This window comes from Medicago sativa, chromosome 6 (assembly GCF_051527215.1).
Source record: "Medicago sativa cultivar Bolivia chromosome 6, Bolivia_mono, whole genome shotgun sequence".
In the NCBI taxonomy this organism is placed as follows: Eukaryota; Viridiplantae; Streptophyta; class Magnoliopsida; order Fabales; family Fabaceae; genus Medicago; species Medicago sativa.
In genome coordinates, this window is record NC_140754.1 from 2,232,473 (window position 1) to 2,254,529 (window position 22,057).

The 22,057-nt window shown below is 34.4% G+C and overlaps 2 protein-coding genes and 1 pseudogene across 2 annotated transcripts; all 3 read left to right on the forward strand.

Moving 5' to 3' along the window:
- Positions 1-21,689, forward strand: part of LOC146911980 (F-box/FBD/LRR-repeat protein At5g53840-like) — a 29,250-nt pseudogene extending 7,561 nt beyond the window's left edge.
- On the forward strand, positions 109-6,697 carry LOC146911983 (uncharacterized). Its single transcript, XM_085718585.1, has 7 exons — positions 109-226; positions 2,255-2,326; positions 3,319-3,913; positions 3,989-4,115; positions 4,206-4,496; positions 4,588-4,689; positions 6,095-6,697. Exons 3-7 carry the CDS (start codon positions 3,321-3,323, stop codon positions 6,263-6,265), a joined length of 1,284 nt encoding a protein of 427 aa, XP_085574711.1. The 5' UTR covers positions 109-226; positions 2,255-2,326; positions 3,319-3,320; the 3' UTR covers positions 6,266-6,697.
- LOC146911984 (uncharacterized) lies at positions 7,477-8,680 on the forward strand. The gene has a single exon (XM_085718586.1). It carries the CDS (start codon positions 7,477-7,479, stop codon positions 8,413-8,415), a length of 939 nt encoding a protein of 312 aa, XP_085574712.1. The 3' UTR covers positions 8,416-8,680.
- Positions 21,690-22,057: the final 368 nt, after the last annotated feature.

Consider the following 22,057-nt stretch of genomic DNA (forward strand, 5'->3'; position numbering starts at 1 on the left):
TATCATTAGTGAAAATACAAGATTGTCCTTGGTTTTAAAAACAAAACAAGGGTATTTTTGACATTTTCATCAAACCCTAGAAAGCTTCAGCTTTCTCTTCCTACCTTCATTCTTGAATCGCATCTCACTCACTCTCTCAACCGAACGGCGCCTCTCATCTTCTCAGTCTCTCAACAACGCATCTTCCGTCCTTCACCGTAAACCGCCGCCGGCCCCCTTTCATCAGGTTTGTAACTTCTTGATCTTGTGTCTTCTCTCTTCTATAAATCTTGCTCTATTTTCGAAATCTCTTCTATAAATCTCCTTTAATGCTGTTGATTCATCCCTGTTAATATTTGTTGAAAAGGATCGATTTTTATTAACGTATATGATGATTCATGATCTGGGTATCTTTCTTTTTTAGGTTTATGTCCTGATGCACTTCAAACAAAACAAAAAAAAAATCAACAGATTTTTCGACGCAAAATTCAACAAATTATAAATGCATGTCTTATGTCTATCTTTTTCATGAATAAAACAAGATTTCTAGATTGAAACTTATGCTTACACAGAACACGTGTGTTGCTTCCTCTAGAGAATGCAGTACAAGCATCTAGATGACAAAATGGATCTTGATTTCAATCACTTATGCATAGTAAAGATTATTTAAGCCAAATGTTGGTTTTGCAGAAATAAAAATTAGTTTTGAATAAATTAGATTGACGAATTGATTTTAGTTAAAAAGTAATTTGATAGTTGATAGATTAGAGTTTTGGTATACCTTTTAAATATGTTGAATAATAAATTTGAGTATCAAGATTATGTTTGGACTTTTCGCATTGTTCACATTTATTAGAATCTGATCATGAGGGGGTGCGTTGAAAATTTCAACTTCACTGCGGTCAACTCGTAGCCACCTAATTGTGGCATTAGGGTTGGCCTTCATTGCAACCCCCAACATCTTCTTTGTGTTATGTGTGGAAATTTCAACTTCATCGCGGTCAACTCGTAGCCGCCTAATTGTGGCATTAGTGTTGACCTTCATTGCAGCCCCAATATCTTTGTATTAGGTATGAATGAGTGAATTTGGTCTCGCATTATACAAATATATGGTTTATGCAATGCTTATATAAAGCTTGTCCTAAATCTATAAACTCTAATGCAAATCTTAGGATTTTGGTCGGGTCTAACTTAACCTTACAAAATCAGTTTTTAAGGTAAATATTGTCCAAATTTTATAAAAGTTACATAGGTCACATATCTAGGCCATGTGAGACTAAATTCACCATTCGAACCCAACACGGTAAAGGTGTTAAATAAAGATTGCAATGAAAATAATCCAAATTCCGTAATTAGACGGCTAGAGACCGACTGCAAGTAAAATGGAATTTCCAACAATAGTTATTGTCCATGTTTAGGTATCACTGTCTAAAGCCAAGTTGGTAGCCTTTGTTGACTTTCTGGTTTGCATCAGGGTCATATATAAAGTCCACTATTAGATTGTATATTCTTATATTTTTATGCAATAATGAAATCAAGTATTCTAACCCAAATTATCCAATATGGCATCAAAAATAATGATGATCATCAAGTACATCAAAACTGCACCGATATTGGGTTTATTTTTTTCAGCATCATCATAAATACAAGAAGATCACACAGGTTTCTTTGTAGGTCAATCTTATTTTGTCAATCTTATGTCTATCTTTTTCATAAGTTTCAACAAATTATAAATGCATGTCTTATGTCTACACTATTAATTCAAATTAATCCAATATCAGAAGAATAAGTTTTACAGTGTTCACTTTGTTTAGCTGTGTAGACAATAGTGGTTTTGGTATTTACTTAAATGGACAATATTGGAAGCTTTAATTTTGGCTAGTATTAGCAATGTATAATGATATAATGATAATAATAATCTATATTGTAATTTATATTTTTTATGTTGAGATTACTTTGGGAAGATTGAATTTGAAGATATTATCAATTATATCTTGTAAAAACTGTGAATGCTATGCTTGAGTAGTTGGGCAACGTATGTGGAAAGTCAATGCAAAATAGTCAAATATTAATGAACTGTTTTCCTATTCTATTGTTAATGCCTTCCGTAGTAAGGTTGCACCTTTTTGTGCATCAAAGCATTAACTTTTGGGACACCTTTACCTTTGCCTAACTTGATATTGTTATAAATTACAACTTTTAAATTTTTCTTTTCTGACTTAAGTTGTTGTTTCATACCCATTGCTTTGCATTCTAAGTTCTCTTGTGCTTTTAGGTTCATAAGAGGCTTTTGGAGTTCATACTCTCCACATTTCAGCGCTACCCAAACTTCATTGCCCTCTTAAAGGTATCTTTCTGACACTATACTGTTCTAATTTTTTATTTCACACGCAGTTCAACTTTTAGTTAGTGATCAGCAATTCAGCATGTATTTACCTGGGGACAAATAGCAAGATCATTAATTTTGTGAACATAGATTAGGCTTTGTAACAACATGTTGATTTTTTTTGTTGAAGGGCACCACTAATACATCTGATTGATGCCATTTAAAGTTGCATTCATTTTTTGTATTTTGAAATACTGTTGTTTTATTTGTCACTTTTGTGCTGTGATTTTATAGCATTTGATCATTTTATGTTTTAGAAAACTATGGCTTTTGTCAAGAACTAACTAATTCATAAAATCTTAAGCTGTTAGACTATACTTTGAATTTGCAAAAAGTATTCATGACATTGACTCACATAAATGATCTTATTGGGAGTCATTACTTTCAATCATGGTTACGTTGAGATTTTTTTTTTCTAATTCTATGATTACATGAATGATTAGAAAACTACTACTGTGCTAGTTTGGTGAGTTTGGGATTTTTGCTAAAGAGCTGGTATTTTGTTATGTTGTATCTGCTGTCATTTTTGCAGAGGCCTTGTGTTGCATGAAAGAGCTTTTTTTTAAGCTGGTGTTTTGTTCAGTTGTATCTGTTGTCATTGCTGTCATTTGTGCACAGTGCTTTTGTTGCGTTTTTCTTATGCACAAGTGGTGAATTCTTGAATTACATGCATTAATTTGGAACTATATTACATCTTCTTTCACTGAAGGGCCAGTTAGTACCATACTTTCAGTGTGGTTTGGTTTTAAAGTTTGTATAGCAGAATAATTATTTTGGTCTAGCAGAATATTTTTTTTAGGGGATTATAAGTAATAAAGTGACTTGTTTTCGAGGTCTGGTTGAAATCATGCAGTGAAGCATTCAAGCCTCCAATTTCATTTTGAGAATTTTTAGCAAGACATTAGAATTACTATGGTTTTGATATGATGTTTTTGTTATTGATAAATATCTAGGAATGCCTCCGAAACCTAATGGAAAGAGCAAGGGCAACAGCAGGAAGCGGTATAATACTCACTTAGTGGACGCAGCGACAGAGGCTAGATTAAACCCGATGCCTGTCATTTCTACTGCATCTACTGCATCTGCTGCATCTGCTACATCTTCTAGCCAGGGTTCACCTGGGTCCTCCCAGGCTAGTGTACCTGCTCCTGCGACGGCTTCTGCTCCTCATCCCACTTACATGTGCCCTCCAGTACATCCTGGATATTATGGCACCCTACCTCCTTATGGGACCTTCCTTCCTCCGACCTATCATTTACCACCATATTCAGTCCCACCACAAAACCTTCCCCTTCCCCAACAACAACAAATCCCTCCACAACAAAACCCACCTTCTTCCCTACAACAAATCCCTCCACAACAAAACCCACCTGTTCCCCAACAACAACAAAACCCACCACAACCCCAACAACAACAAAACCCACCACAGCCCCAACAAGAAAATGTGGTCGAAGAGGGTGGTGGAGAGCTGGTGATGTTTAATGATGTTTACCCGGATTATCCGAGAGATTCTCGTCGTCGATTCATCTTAAGGCCTAGTGGAAACTCGTAAGTTCAATTTCAATTATTTTATGTATATGTTAAGTTGTAATAATGTTTAATTATGAGTTTATATTGTTTCAGCTTTTTGCCTTCCAAACCGGCTGCTGAAGCAATCAGATCCATCATTCATAACTGCTATCATCACTTTTGGAAGACATATGGTGATGTGGATGATAATGAAAAAGAGCGCTGGTTTAGGCTCTTTCAGGTTACTTCAAAACTATATCATAATTTTTATTTTATTTCATATGCACAATTGTTATAGTATACTAATTTTGTTTAATATGTTATAATGCAGACCAAGTGTTCTTGGGAAGCTATGTATAATGATATAATGAAGCGTAATTTTCATATCAGAGCTGCTGCACGTTTTTCAGATTTACTTAGAAGAGCCCGTATGCGGTTTGAGGAGACAAGAAAGCGGCCACATTGGATTGGCCCGCCTATCTTTGGTGAATTGGTTAAGTATTGGGCGTCTGAGGCGTTCAAGGAAAAATCCGACAAAGCAAAGAAGAACCGGGCGTCGGAAAAGGGAGGATGCATTCACACTGGTGGTTGCTTAAGCAACGGAGAGCATGCTGAGCGTATGGTAAAAATAATATACTTTTATTTATTTTTCCATATCATTTAATTTTGATTGTTTTAAATCAATACTAAATTTTATTTCATGTGACAAATAGGCTAGGAGGTTACGTCGGGATCCGTTTATTAACGAGCTTCACGACGAAACGCACAAAAATAAGTCCGGCCAATACTGCGACGAGCGTGCTAGGAGTGTGCAGGTAATCTTGTCGTATCTCTCAGTTTTGGTTTTGCATTTTTGCACTATTTTTGTTGCAGTTTGGTACCAGTTCTGTCTTGTTTGTCATTTGGCACATTTTTTTTAATCCGAATTGTGGTCTGGCCCCAACTTTTGCTTAACTGAAATTTGGTCTCGACTCTTGTTCTAGATATGATTTGGTCTGCGACTCATGTTTCTGTCAAAAAAATTGAGGATTTTATAAAAGGCTCAAATTTTGTTGTTTAGTTTTTTGTGAATTATGATCGATTGTTGGTTTAATCCCTAACTCCTTCCCTCACCAGAGTTTTATCATAAGTCTCATTCCTAAAGATGCAACTCCTGAGATAATTATGTGTGCTAGTTTTGAAAAATTTGAGAAAAATCAGGTTGAGATACTTCTTCATCGCATATTTGCTTTTTGAAAGAATAGAAAAGGATGAAACATCATAGTTCCATATCAATTTCATTTTTACTGTTGTTGAATTTCTCTGATTGGTTATGAGATTGTGTATTGACATCCGAAGAATTGAGCTATGTAATGGCCTCGTTGCTGCTGATATCACAATCATCTAATGTTATTTCTTAATGTATCGATATCCTAATGTTGACTTATGAGTCTTGTTATTGCATCCAACCATCTGTCCGCGGTAATTTTAATCGACTTTGTTGATTCTTACAAGGATCTTCCCTGTTATTGCTTATGAATTTGTGTTATAGATGTCTTGCGGCAACTTTGGACTTCCTCTGTATCATTCATCACCTTCATCATGACACGTGAGCGGATGTGTTCCGTTCTTCATTGCCTAGAGACATGGCCTAAATAGATATTATAAGGCTTGAGTGACCCTTACCTTAGTACTCAGTTTTGTGGGATTGAGTTACAGCCGCGTCTGATCTGAGCATGGAGGATTGTGATTTTTTTATCTATGCAATATAGTTCTATTTTATATCTCTGATTAGCTGACTCTATTCATTTTGAGCATGTGCATTCTGCAGTATGATTGCATAATAGAAACTTAACTTAAGCCACTTGATTCTATATAGTTTTCATATTAGATATTATAATAAGCATTGACATAATTATAGAATTTAGAACTTATCACAGGTTGCACCAGCCAATGTGTTCTTAATCTTTATATAAACATAAGCTTATACGTATTTTATTTCTTTGAGAGATCCTATAAGCAATTACAACTTGCCAAACCTGTTATGTGATTGCAAGAAAACTAAAAATAAACAAATGTGTGCAATTGATGTACATGATAAGTGCCATTCTTATGATTAGTTTCCTTATTTTGTTTATTATCAAAATTAGTTTCTCTGTTTAACTGCACTCTCCTTACACTGTTTCTCTGTTATTATCCTTGCCAGTTCTGTCCTTAAATATTTTGTTATTATTTGAACAGGAGGAGTATGACCGGCAGCTTGCCGAGGCTATTTCTAATGGGTCTACTGTTGATTATTCTTTGACCTTCAACACTTGGAAAAAAGTGCTGGAGACAAGAAGAAGGGAAAGCTATACGGTCTTGGTAACTTGGCTGCTAACTACCGGAAGGGTAGTGTTGCATCAACCCTAAGACTAACCCTCAATCATGGTGAAGGGTCCTCCCAGCAGCCTGAGCTGACGCCAGAGATGCGGGAGCTTATTCACCGTTTGACGCAAGAGCAATTAACGCAACAGATGGCAAGTCAAGCGGCTGTTATACAAGATTTGCTTAACCGTCAAAGGTCATATGAGGAGCAGCTGGCACAGTTTAGGCAAGCCCAGGCTCAAGGTCCCTCCCACACTAGTGCGCCGCTTTTAAGTCCCAATGTTGAGCCTTATCCGGTAGATGAGGAGGATGATGAGGATCATGATGAGGATTGAAGTTTATTGGCTTTATCTAATTCATTTCTAGGTCTGTAATTTGGGGAAGTTTCTTATACTTCCCAGCACAATTCCTACTCTTGTGATACTTATGTAGTATTTGCACAATTTTAATTTCAATGTTGCTAGACAATATTTTATATTTTATGTGTGCTATTACTTTAATTGCCAATAATTTTTATTACTAAAACAATTTTTAAAAAAAGCAATTTAAAAACGTTTATTTTAAATATTTTAATAATTAAATTGAATTAATTTTCGAAAAAAATTTAAATTCTGTTTAAAAATTATTTTAATTATTAAATTTTAATATTTTGAATTTTATAACAAATAAAAACGTTCTTTTTTTATAAAATTCGTACACAATTTGCCAGGAGTTAACCCCTGGCAAAGCGCCTGACATCTTTCTGAAAATGATTGACATGACGCAGACTGTGTTCTGAAAAGGTCTGCAAATGACTGCTTTGGACAGAAAAGTCTGTGTTCTTTTTGACGCATTTTGCCAGGAGTTGTGCCAGGGTCTTTGCCAGGAGCGACTTTGCCAGGAGCTAAAGCCCTGGCATGTCCATTTGCGATGGGCATATTTGCTTGGGATTCTGCTCCTGGCAAAGCTCCTGGCAAACGTCCTTTTGCCAAGGCTTTTTGCATTTTGACAGGGCTTCTGCCCCTGGCAAAATGCAACATTTCTTGTAGTGAAATATGTGTCGATTATAAAACTTTATCCATGTGAATAATGGGACGCCCACAGGTGACCATTATTTGACCGGACTTATCGTCAATATTTGATCATTCCATTGAGAGTACCGCTTGCAATTAAATCTTAGCAATCAAAAGATTGTGTTTTAATGATGCGTTTGGTATCTTGTTTAAGTCTTATTTAATTTGCATATAAAGAAATTGTGCATGTCTTTCGGTTATTTTATGACATGTCTACTAAAGTCATTGTATGTTTGTTGTTCTCTTCTTTTAGTTGTTGCCGCCACCGCTCCCAATTTTGCTGCTCAAATTAACACTATCCCTATGCTGAGTGGGATGAACTTCAAGTCATGGAAGGAATCTGATGAGATTGTTCTTGGATGCATGGACTTGGACTTATCCTTGAGGGAGGATCGCCCTGTTGCTACTCCGGAGAATCCGAATGAAGCTAAGATAGAAAAGTGGGACCGTTCAAACCGTATGTGTCTTATGATCATTAAAAGATCCATACCAGAGATGATCAGGGGCTCGATTGCTGAGAGTGAGACTGCTAAAGGGTTCCTTGAAACCGTTGAGAAGTTCTTTGCTAAGAATGATAAAGTTGAAACTCGTAATGTCCTATCCAAATTGGTTTCAATGAGCTACAAAGGTAAAGGGAACATAAGGGAGTACATTTTGGAAATGTCTAATCTCGCATCAAAACTCAAGGCACTGAAGTTAGAACTTCCTGAAGATTTAATTGTGCACTTGGTTTTAATTTCTCTTCCACCACACTTCGGTCAGTTCAAAGTGAGTTATAACACTCAGAAGGAAAAATGGACACTGAATGAGCTGATTTCTCACTGTGTGCAAGAAGAGGAGATACTGAAAAGAGAGAAGACTGAAAGTGCTCACTTGGCCACCAACTCTCAGAATAAAAGGAAAAGGGCTGCTGCAAATTCTTCACAGAATAAGAAAGCAAAGGAACAACCAGCTGGGGTGAAATGTTTCTTCTGCAAGAAATATGGTCACATGAAGAATGATTGTTCCAAGTTTGCCGCATGGAAAGTTAAAAAGGGTAAGTTTCTCACTTTTGTCTGTTCTGAAATTAATTTAGTTTCTGTACCTATGGACAGTTGGTGGGTAGATTCTGGTGCTACTACTCACATTAGTATGTCCTTGTAGGGTTGCCTGTGGAGTCATCCGCCAAATGATGCTGAAAGATTCATCTATGTGGGCGATGGCAACAAGGTTGCAGTTGAGGCTATAGGAACATTTAGATTATTGTTTAAGACTGGTTGTTATTTGGATTTGTTTGAGACTTATGTTGCACCGTCTATTAGACGGAATTTAATTTCTATTTCTGTTTTGGACAAATTTGGTTTTTCTTGTTCATTTGGAAATAATAAAGTTAGCCTCTCAAATAATTCAAATATTGTTGGTTACGGGTCTTTAATTGATAATCTATATATGCTTGATATTGAGCGTTCCTCTAACGAAATATTGCAAACAGAGTCGCGAGGTACAAAACGTAGAATTAATCATAATTCTGCCACTTTATGGCACAAGCGATTAGGTCATATCTCTAAGCAGAGAATTCAGAGGCTTGTGTTGGAAGGAATTCTTGAACCCTTAGATATGTCAGACTTTGAAGTTTGCATTCAGTGTATCAAGGGTAAGCAAACAGACAAAAGGAATTTTAATGCCGAAAGAGCTAAAGACGTCTTAGAACTAATACATACTGATATATGTGGTCCTTTTCCATCAAGTTCTTGGAATGGACAAAGGTATTTTATTATGTTCATAGACGATTACTCGAGGTACGGCTATTTGTATTTAATTCATGAGAAATCTCAATCTCTGGACATGTTCAAATCATTCAAAGCTGAAGTTGAACTTCGACTTGGACAGAAAATTAAAGCTGTCAAGTATGACCGTGGTGGTGAATATTATGGTCGGTATGATGGACCAGGAGAACAACGTCCAGGACCCTTTGCACTTTTCCTCAAAGAATGTGGAATTGTTCCGCAATATAGAATGCCGGGAAAACCGAGCATGAATGGAGTTTGATAGGGCCAAACCGCAAGTGCACGGCCTATCGAAGTAATAGTAGTAAGTAGAGTATCGTTCCGCTAGGGAGTTGTTCAACTTAATTAACTTTTAATGAATGATTAGAGGAGAGAAAGTTGATAAGAAAGGGTTTGATTGCTGAAGGTAAAAACAATAATAATAAAAGGGCCTTAGGGTCATTGGTTCATCTTAATAACTAATCCTTCACTAGACAAAACCTAAACATCTAATTTCATGATTTACACACTAATTTCTAAAGACCGGTTTCCCTTAGCCTCTCACCTTTCCGATGAAAGTCCGGTGAGAGTTTACTTCTAGCAACCAAGCCTATTTCGCTGACATGATTACTAGAAGATGCATAGAGGATTGAAACTACTCTTTGTCTCAATAATTGCAAAGACTATTTCACTGTTTTGCAATTATTGTCTAGATTCACTTGTTCCAACATCAAGACTCCGCTCTCGCTTTATGAATTGATGTTTGGGATGATGGATTAACGATTATCAAACCCTCCGCTTTCGCTTCCACAGTTTGATAATTGTTAATCCACGTTAAGACGGTGAATCTAGATTAGAAATTAGGGTTACATAGAAATTAGGGTTTAGACATGTTTTGTTTAGGATTGAGTCATTAGACTCCCCAATAATCCTAAGACTAAGAAGTCTACTCACTCATGTTCATCGTAGACATGGGGGAAGAAGAGAGAAAATAACAGTAAAGTAAATTGCGAAGAAAGTAAAAAGGAAAATAAAGACTTTTATTAAAATAGCAATTGAAATAAACAAAGTAAAGCATGATTGTTTATGGTGGAGAGCTACTCTATTTATAGCTTTACATCTGACTTAGAAACTAAGCAACTAGAAGGATAAAACGGTAAAGCTGCAACAGGGTAACTTGGGCTTGAAGAAAAGCAGCAAAAGAGTATCCTGGGGACAGGCACGGCCGTGCCACATGTTGGCACGGGCCGTGCCAAGCTTCTGAGTTTGGGGGAACTTATTTTTGTCCCGTATCTTCGTATTCTTGCGCTGTATTTGCTCCAGTCCTCTTTCTTTTGCTCCAAGGCACCTTCCACCATATATTTATTCCTAAAATAAAATAAAAGACAATTTGAAGTAAAATATTCTAAACTAAAATAAAATGCAATAAAATAAAATCAAATCTAAAATAAAACTAAACTAAATAAGGCAATAAATAATACTATCTATGACTCATCAGAGTTGCAGAACGACGAAACAGGACTCTTAAGGATATGGTGAGAAGTATGATTAGTCATTCTTCTCTTCCAGAGTCACTTTGGGGAGAGGCATTAAAGGCCGCAGTTTATATCCTAAATAGAGTGCCTAGTAAAGTAGTAGCTAAAACCCCTTATGAGCTGTGGACTGGGAAAAAGCCCAGCATTAAGCACTTGCACGTTTGGGGATGTCCAGCTGAAGCAAGGCCTTATAGGCCTCATGAAAACAAGTTGGATGCAAAGACAGTTAGTTGCTATTTTGTTGGGTATGCTGAACGCTCTTACGGGTATAAGTTTTACAACCCCATTAGTAGAACAATTTTTGAAACGGGAAATGCAAGGTTTCTTGAGGATGTAGAATTTGGGGGGGAAGGAAACATAAGGAGTGTTGTCTTTGATGAAGAAACTGTTACTGAAAATGAGCAAGTTATTGTGCCTGCTTTTGTTCCAGAAACAGATTCAGAAACAAACAATGATGTTATTCATAACATACCTGAAGAACAAGACAACGCTGAGTTTCTTCCTCAAGCACCACTTGAAGTTCAAATTCAACAACCTCAAGAACCGCCATTAAGAAGATCCACTAGAGAGAGGAGAAGTGCAATTTCAGATATGATTATGTTGTATTTCTTTGGACTCATGAGGATGGCATTGGGTTGACTACAGAAGATCCAATCAACTTTAGTCAAGCTATCCAAAGTCCTAACTCTCTTAAGTGGGTTGATGCCATGAAGGATGAGATAAAATCGATGACTGACAACAATGTTTGGGATCTCGTTGAATTACCTGAAGGAAAGAAACCCATTGGTTGTAAATGGATATTTAAAACTAAACGGGATTCAAAGGGTAATGTTGAGAGATATAAAGCTCGTCTTGTCGCCAAAGGTTATACTCAAAAGGAAGGCATTGATTATAAAGAGACTTTCTCTCCAGTTTCTTCGAAAGACTCTCTTAGGATCATAATGGCATTAGTAGCTCATTTCGATTTAGAGCTGCATCAGATGGATGTAAAGACTGCTTTCTTAAATGGAAACATTGAGGAAACAATATACATGGTGCAGCCAAAAAAATTTGTGTCAGGTGACCCGAAATCTATGGTTTGCAAACTTAAGAAATCCATCTATGGCCTTAAACAGGCTTCCCGTCAATGGTACTTTAAATTTCATCAAGTTATATCCTCGTTTGGTTTTGAGGCTAATCAAGTTGATGATTGTTTGTACCTAAAGTTCAGTGGGAGTAAATATATCTTCTTGGTATTATATGTAGATGATATCCTTTTAGCAAGCAACGATATAGGCTTACTGCACGAAACCAAGAAATTTCTCACAAAGAATTTTGAGATGAAAGATCTTGGGGACGCCTCCTTTGTCTTAGGTATCCAAATACTTAGAGATCGCTCTCGAGGTGTTTTAGCGTTGTCGAAAAGGAGCTATATCGATACAGTTTTGGATAGATTCTCCATAAAAGATAGTAAACCAGGAGACACACCCGTTGCTAAAGGAGACAAATTTTGTCTTAAGCAGTGCCCCGTTACGGATCTTGAAAAGAAAGAGATGCAAAAGATTCCCTACGCTTCGGCTGTGGGAAGTCTCATGTATGCTCAAGTTTGCACCCGTCCCGACTTAGCTTTCATTATAGGAGTTCTTGGGAGATATTTAAGCAACCCTGGTATGCAGCATTGGACGGCAGTAAAGCGTGTTATGCGTTACTTGAAGAGAACAAGAGACTTTGTGCTCACTTATCAGAAGTCAGACAACTTGGAGATCGTCGGATATTCTGACTCTGATTTTGCAGGATGCCCGGATAGCAGACGTTCCACATCTGGTTACATCTTCCTCTTGGCTGGAGGAGCCGTCTCCTGGAAGTCTGCTAAGCAGACTTTAGTGGCTCCCTCTACCATGGCGGCGGAGTTTGTGGCTTGCTTTGAGGCATCAAATCATGGAACTTGGCTGCGGAACCTTGTCACTGGCCTACGCATCGTTGGGAGCATCCAGAGGCCCTTGAAGATTTATTGTGACAATAGTGCAGTTGTACTCTACTCCAACAACAATATGAGTGCTACGAAATCGAAATTTATCGACATCAAGTATCTTGTTGTGAAAGAAAGAGTTCAGGAGAAACAAATTTCGATAGAACAAATAGGAACAGACTTTATGCTAGCTGATCCACTAACTAAAGGCTTGGCGCCTAAGGCTTTTCATGGACATGTTGCAAACATGGGTCTTGGTTTTTCGATTGCCTTAGATTAGTGGGAGTCATTTCCTATTCTTTATTTTATGTTCTATATTATTGATGTAATTTTGGTTCAAACTTTCAGTTATGTTTGATTTTCTGCAGAAATAAAACTTATGTGATATTATTGTTATAACAATATCAAGTTTAATTTTATGTGCAACTACTGAAATTTTTATTGCACCTATTGTACTACATTATGATCTCATAAAGACTTATGTAGGACCAGTTGGAAATAGGCATGATTTAGAGATCACATTACATGAAATTTCCATGCCACTCACCCATATTGATCTATGTCATTGAGTACATTGATATGGTGGTCGTCGGGGTTCCGTCACGTTATATGTCAGTGACGACAGCCGCGGTGGTCCCATTATTAATGTATGAGATGGACCAGATTGTAAAGTTGAAATCTGACGATAGATAGCATTCAGATGTGCACCTAAAGAACCTTGATATAATTATTGCTAAGATATATTGACCAAGTGGGAGATTGTTGGAATATTTAGTTACAATTTATTTAATTATGATTTTCCAGTAATTATTATGTGGACATATATATCTAAAATAATTATATTAGCTATTTATCCTTAAGTGCCTTAATTGATTAGTGATCATATAATGAAAAAGGCTTATTAGGTTTCTATTAAAATAATAATTAATTATTTAAGTGATATGGGCTTGGATCGGGTGGATGTCTGGATGGTCCATTAACGGAATAATGGGAAACCCTAATGGCCATCCAATATAAAGAGGCTATGGTCCCCAATATACCGTACACAGCAAAACCGCTCTTCTCCCCATCTGAAGCGCATTAGGGCATCAAGGTACAGGTTGAGGAAGAACCAACCCAGCCGCCGCTGACTTTGCTTTTGTTTCAGATCACTGCTGCCGGAAAAACTCTTTTGTCATGGATCCAGGTATTCCTATGACCTTTGAACTTTAAATTTCAGTAAATCAAACATGTTGTATCTGATCATAAACGTGTTCAATAATTGCTTCCGCTGTTGATTGATAAATTAAATTATATATATTGAACTGTTTATGAAATTTGCTAACAGATATATCTTAGAATTTGATGATTACGTGAAGAGAAGAATGCTAATGTTTCGTGACCAAAGTTTGGCTATTAAAGAATTGACGCTCAATATGTACGGTTTTGTACTTAGCTACATGTCAAAGGATGTTGATATTTGGTTGAAATTGGCTTGTGAATGTGGTGTTGAGGTAATAGAGTATTACCAACAGGTACTGGAAGGTCAGGAGCAATACCATGTCTTGCCAATAAGTGTCATTGAAGCCAAATCACTTACGAAGTTGGTGTTGCAAGGGCATATCAAGATTGATCCAATATCCATGAATCATTCAATCAAATTTTCCTCATTGAGGGTATTGTCACTAAGGCATGTACGTTTGGGAGATGAACATGCAATTAACCACCTCATCTCTTTTTGTCCTTTGATTGAATATATAACTTTGGAATTTTGTTTGGTGTTAAGTTCTGGTGGTGGCACAAAGGAGTTAATGAAGTCTTTGAGCATTAGTGGTCTACAAAAGCTCATGAGCGTTGATGTTTCAGGAATAAAATATGTTTCTATTGATACCTCGAGTCTTGAGAATTTATGTTATTCTCCTGATGATCTTATTTACGGTGCAACATCTAAGATTGATTTTGATAAGTGTAGAAATTTAAGAGTTATATTTGAAGTTTGTGGCGAGTACTTGTTTAATAGACAAGTGGTTTCTTGAATTGTTTCCGAAATTCCCTTTTCTTGAGAGTTTGAAATTAAAATCTTGTGACATGCCTGAGAAGATTGATATTTCAAGTGTTCGACTTAAGAAGTTGGAGTTTTTGGGTTGCTTTAACTTGAAGGAGGTTAATATTTATTCTCCAAATCTATTATCATTTGAATATAGCGGTTATGGTGCTTCAGAACCTACCATATCTTTTTTGAAAAATTATAGTCAACTGGAAGTCAATATTCATATTGCAGTTGATTATAAGGATCTTTGCAACTTAAGGGAATTCGTGCAAAACATTAAACCTAACAATGTTTTGACATCACTATCTCTAGCCATCAGGGGGGAGTCATATGTGGTGAGTATGAATTAATTACTTGATTCATTGGTTAATTCAATTTGTATGTTTACTTATTAATATTTGTGTATACTTGCCCCGGAATATGTAGGATCGATTGGACCTAGTTGTTTCATCTCCTCCACCAAACATCAAAAACTTGGTCATTAATGGCTCCGGAATATGCGATTATGAAAGACATTTATTTCCCTCAAAAAAAAAACTGAAAGACATTTATTCTCGTATCTTGTAAATATCTTACTTTCAAGCTGCTGTCCTGAAACTATTTCTTTTAGGATAGATACTAGTATGGACACCCGTGCCAAGCACGGGCTAGGATTTTGTCATACTTAATAGAGAGAATATTGTGATGTATCAAATGTCAGTTACATCTCATCATTGGATAAAATATTGGAGGTTGAAGAACAAATAAGTGAAAAAAAAACTCATATTCTTAAGCCTTAAAATTTTGGATGAAGATGCGACATCATTCTCACATGTGTGGTTGTTTTTTCTGCAATGTGTCGAATCACACAAGTGTTGGCTCCCCGTATGTCCCAAATCTCAATGGTGATATCATATACGCTTCAACATTTTTGGGGAGCGGAAGTGCTTCGTGGTGGTGGATCGCGGACACGAACAATTTCATACTTATTTGATTGATGTGAATGTGTCAAGTATGCGTTAAAATAATACACTGAATGCAATAATAGATGTTGAACAACATATAAGTGAGATGCCTCATAATGTCTTACGATTTTGGATGAAACTGTGATGTCAACCTCACTTGTGTGTTTTCCCTTGGCCTAATGTTATGATAAAATCCAATACAGTTTCCCACGAAAGTCCCAACATTATTATGATTTGTTTTGTTAGTTTTTAGGTGTCATTTGTTTAATTTTGTATCTTAAAATTTAGATTTGAGATGTCATTAACTTCCATGCAATTTTTTATTCAACCTCAATTATTTTAAATTTCTTCCCTTTTAGTATTTGGTCCGATTTGACAATGGAAACATATAGACATGTTCTGCTTAGTTGACAAAATTCATTTATTAAACATTTTAAACTGATGTGACATTTTTTGAATGAATCTGTTATTTTGGTAGCATGATTATCTAGTCATTTTCAACTCCTTCAACAAATTCATAAAATTATCAGCAACTCATTCTATTTCCTATACTCTCACGAATAAAGCACTCATTTCTTAATTTTACCTTTATTATTTCTCTCATGTACACATTTCTTTTTCATCTTCTTTCTTTTTTCTCTTTAATGAAATAAATAAAAACACCCCTCTAAGAAACTGTCACCAACCACATTTTTTACCATGTGGTGCATTTGAACTTATTTGATTATCTCATCATATCACAAATACAGATAATCTCACACCTGAGGGATAGACGTTAATGTGACATGTATGATTTAAACTTCTACATTATATGTAAGAGTAGATAATGAGCAAACATATAAGTGAGATGACTAATATACCCAACGTCTTAAGGTTTTAGGTTTAAATGTGATGTTAATATCATGTGTCGGGTTTCTCTTAGTCAAATGTGATGATCAAACTCATTGTAGACAGTCTAAGAACTCTGAACATCATGATGAACTGTTTTGATAGTTTTTTGATTTCATTTGCTTAAATTTTTTGATATTAAATATACATTTTTGGATGTCATTCACTTTCATTCAAATGTTTTTATCCCACCTCTATTATATAAAATACCTTCACTTTTGCTCTTTGGGGAATCTAACAATGAAAAAATGCTTGTGTTTTGCTGAGTTGACAAAGCGACATTTTAAAATTATGTGACATTTTTCAATTCAATCTATTTTTTTGGGTGAAATAACTACTCATAAATTTCCAACTCCTTCAAGTAAACCATAAAATTACCAATAACTTACTTTATTTTCAATCCTTTCACGGACGAAACACACAATACTTTTTTTTTTCCTATCATTTATCTCATTTTCAAATTTTTTCACTTTTTGTCTTTGGTGGGATTTAGCCATAGAAGAACTATAATGTGTTATGTTGAATTAACAAAACGTGTGCTTATTAGAAATTTTTGAATGTTATTGTGTCATTTAATTAAGTCTAATTTTTTGGTAAATTAATTACTCAAAAATCTCAAACTTCTTCGACTCACTTTATTCTTTATAACCTCGTGGACAAAACATATATTTTTTTACCGGTGTCATTTAATTATCTCAAATCTCAATTTTTTTTCTAATTTTCTTTCTCACTTCTCATGGAAGAAAGGAACCTCAGTTTGACCTTATTTGACTATGTCATATACTTACGGACGCGGGAGTCACACAATTGGGGGAGAAATGTTAATATATCAAATATGAGTTAAGGTTCTACAATTGATGAAATAGTAGATGTTGAATAACATATAAGTGAGATGACTCACACACACACAAACACACACACACACACACACACACCCAGCGGCGAAGCTAGGAAAAATTTTACGCAGGGGCCAACTATAAAAAAAAATTAATTAAAACCAACATATTAATTTTAAAGATAAAATATATTTTTAGTCCTATAAATTATAATTTTTTAGGTTTGGTCCTTACAAACAAATTTATTCAATTTTTGTCTCGATTTTTTTAAAATTTTACAATAAAAAATGTTTTTAGTCTTGGATTTCATCTTTATAACAAAAAATTAAGAACTAAAATCGCAAGTGTTGTACAGACTAAAATCAAAATAATCCAAAAATTAACCAATGCATGAAAATTAACTAAGAGCAGTAACAAATGATAAAAATTGACAATAGCTATTTAAAAAAGTTGGACAAAATGTGTTTCAAGAAGCCAATTTTATCCATAAATCACTATTTACAAAATAGATTAATAATATATTTTCCAATGTACACAAATAGGTTATGTTTAATTATGATTATTGTCTTGATAGTTTTTATTGTTGAAAAAGTTTTCTCTATAATTGTTATTGAGACCGGAAGTACCAAACTAATACAAATAAATCTATCAATCATATCATAATTTTTTACTTTCTTATTTATGCTAATTTTCGGCAATTGAACTTATTTGAGGTAGCTCAATATTTATTAATTGAGGTAGCTGGATATAAATACATACCAACTACTACAATAATAATTTTTGTTTTTGGGGTAGCCAAGGCTACCCCTACCCATTGAAAGGATACGCCCTGCACACACCCCTAGATATTTTGAATGAAGATGTAATATTAATCTCACATGTGTGGTTTCTCATAGTCTAATACTATGATACAACCCAATGTAAGCTCTATGGGATGCACAAACATTATAATTTTGGGTGTCATTTGTTTATTTATTTTTATATTGAATTTGATACTTTGAATGTCGTTCATTTTCATGCAAACAAATTTTATTCAACCTTTATTATTTCAAATTTCTTCACCCTTTTTAGAGTTTGGGCAAAGGAGAAAGTTAGTTATGAGGTATCAACATAGTTGAGATGGCATAACTTTCTCTTGATGCTTTTGCACTTTATTCCTTTATTAAAAAAAAAAAGATCAGCTTTGGTCTTTTGTGGGATCTCATATAAGGAAAACATGGATGTGTTATATTAAGTTAACAAAGTACATGTTTATTAGACATTTTAAATTGATATAATTTTTTTTAATAACTCTAATATTTTAGTAGTATAATTACCCAGTAATCTCCAACTTCTTCAACAAACCCATAAAATAAAATCAACAGCAACTTATTATTTTCCTTTATTACTTCTCTATATTCAAATTCCTTTTTCATCTTATTTATTTTTCTAATTTACTTTCTCTCTTCTCATGAAATAAAGAAAGAAAAACATCCCTCTTTGAAACCGCCACCAACCCACATTTTTTACCATGTTGTGCCTCTGACCTTATTAGGCTATCTCACCAAGTCACATATACAAAGAGTCTCACACTTAAAAAGATATGCTAATGTGTCATGTGAAAGTTAAACTTTCTAGGTTGGATGCAAGAGTAGATTTTAAGCAATATGTTAGTGAGATGACCTGTATATCTAATTTTCTCAAAAAAAATTACATGTATACCTAATGTCCTAAGGTTTTCGATCAAAATATGGGCTCGATCTCTTTTGTGAGGTTTCTCTTAGCCAAATGTGATGATCCAACTTATTGTATACTTCTGCAGAACTCTGAACATTATGAAGAATTGTTTTCTTAGTTTTTTTTTTATGTCATTTGCTTGTTTTTTATATTAAATAAAAAAATTATTTCAATTTTTTATTTTATTTCAAATTTCTTCACTTTTGATCTTTGGTGGGATCAAACCATGGAAAAATATCAATGTGTTATGATGAGTTGACAAAATGCATGCTTATATTGTTCAAATTCCTTCACTTTTTGTCTTTAGTAAATGAGTTACATACGTACACAACAGAAATAAAAGTACAAATTTTGATCTGCAATAGATGAAATATGTGGAAATGCAAATAAAGGAAATAATGGTCAATGTTTCAAATTTAAAATGCGAGAAAGTCTGCATCTTTTTTTTTTTTACAAAAGAAGGTCTACATCCTTATTTACTTTGAAATACATGTTGTCATATACATCTTTGCGTCGAAACCGTTTGATTGTCATTGCTATTGCTATAAATAAAATAATGAGTTGTTAATTTGTAATATATATTTCTAAAAAAATGTTTGATTAGAAAAATAATATCGCACATTTATAGGTTAACATAGTGAATAATGACACAATTGAATTTTGAGTGAAGACAAAATTTAGTTTCATATAAAAATTGAGTTCCACTTTAGTTGCTAAGACCATCCACAATAGAGCTCCCCTATTTGGGTGCTTAAGTTGGTCCCACATGTACACATCATTCATTTTATAAATTTTTAATGGCAATGCCTAATAAGCACCCATCCCTCTAATCCAGCACCACAACAAAATTTACTAATAGGTCCCACTAATAACTCAATTATTACCTTTCTAAATTGCTCATTTATTTCATTAGAAAATATTAAATGAAATTCATACACAAAAAATGAAGAGAGAGAAGGTCCTTAAATAAGCACCCTTCTCCATAAGCACCAATAAATATCCCTTCACAAAGGGGGTGCCTATTTAGTTCGGTGCTAAATAGGTGAAGCACCATCCATTGTGGATGGGCTAAGAAAAAATAAAAGCACATTTTAGTTCCAATAAATAAATTAGAAAATTTAGCCTCTCTCTCACTATGCTTAAAAAATATTTTCCAGGTTTCGTGATTAGATCTACGCGATAAGTTGTTAGAACTTGAGTATCATAGGGTGGACTTGCGTATTAAATTTATATAATTATATGATATTCTCGTGTTCTTGAATAATATTTTTTCTTTTAGAATTTTCCAAAATTTAGTTTTCTCGGTTTGAAAAAACTAATTGAAGCTTTTCACTGAACACTATAGAAATTTAAAATTGACAATTTAAATAAAACATTTTTTTCTGATAATTTTTTATGTGAGTTGAACTCCGACGACCCGTCTAGATCAGAGGACATCTCCCATGATGTCTGATGACAACAAAAGTTGAATCAACAACTTTGTGGTTGAATAAAAAGAGTGGCGAGACGTGAACTTTTCTTTTAAGTTTTTCTTTATGTAGCTGAACCTTTGTCATTTATTTGAATTAAAACGCATATAATTAATTTTCTTGTAAATGATAGTATGTTATAATATTCAGATCAATGTATTTATTTAGATCAGTTGATTTAGTATGATCAATATTCATTGCCTTGTAACATTCTATATTCTTTTCGTACGACTTTAAAAATAAAAAACTGTAAAAAAAAAAAAGGTAACATTTTAGCATTAAAAAAGTTATTAAAAACATCTTTAAATTGAATTGATTTGAAATGTTGGTGGACTTTTTTTTTTGTGAGATGTTGGTTGGGTTTATCTATATACAAATTATTTGAAATTATCTATACACAATTTTTTTTTCACTACCAAAAAAATTATTGGAAATAATATATATATATATGCATTGCAAAAAATTTGTTTGAGGAGCATTAAATGCTATAAGCAAAATGAGGCGCCACCTGTACTTATGCTCATAGAAGTATCCTTTTGTATTATATAAAGATTTTTAAGTTCAGCAAATCATTCATTGAGGTATGTCATTGTCTCCCATGCTGAAATTTTAACTCGTGCTTTGAGCAATGAAATTCTTTAATAACATATTTCTTGCCATATTTTCCTTTTGAGTCAAACTTATTGCATTTATGCTTAAAATATTGGGATTAAATGCAATTTTGCTCCCTGCCATTTGTGCGATATTTGGTTTACCCCTAGTAAGTTTATCTTTTGGGATTCCAACCTTGTAATTTAAAGATTCTTCTCTTTTAAACCTTCATGGAAGTTTTTTTACATGATTAAAGCGCCTTGTCATTTTGGTGAATTTCGTTTTATCCCTCCCACATCATCTATTTTGTATGGTCAAATGTCACGAGGGTCTAAAAACCAAATAATCTCTAAATTACAATGTTGGAATCCAATTTTTCCTTTACAAGGTGAAAACCGGAAGTCCCTCAAATGAAAAGTGGAAAAAGTGCATTTTACTCCAAAATGTGTATAATTAATGTTATCTGCAGCTTGTGAGTTCTAACTCTATTTTATTTTCATCTAAAACTACAGCTTTTCTATGAGACACTAATGAGAAAAAAAGACGTTTGCTTTTGCATTTCTGCTGATGCTAAGTGTTGGTGGCATGGCTTGAAGGATGTGAAAGTGACAAGCTCTATGAAGATTGATGAGAATGTTAGTTTTAACACAATTTTAGAATCGTCGCCACCAGCTTATCCATATTACGAAAATATTACCTTCAGGCTAGAATTTTAATGTTGTTGTGATTAATAAATAGATTCACATGCTTGTTTAGAAGTTTGATATTACCTCTTGAAAAGAGGTGCATCCAAAAGGAGCTGGTACTCCCAAGTATTTTGTTCCAACACTTATACAAAACTGTACTGTGTCTTCTTTATTGAATTGTGGATGTATATGGTTTCTAAGAATTTTTTTACATGCTCTTTGGGGTGTGTGTGATGATGATGCTATCTGTTTATGCTAAGCTTGATGGTTTGTGAACTCTAGATTCTTGTTTCAATAGAGAATCAAAATTGTTCATGAAGTTTGTGGATAGCATCAACCAACAAGGCAGTGCAATTCCAATTCTTAATAACGATTGTTAATAAAGAAGATTATGGACA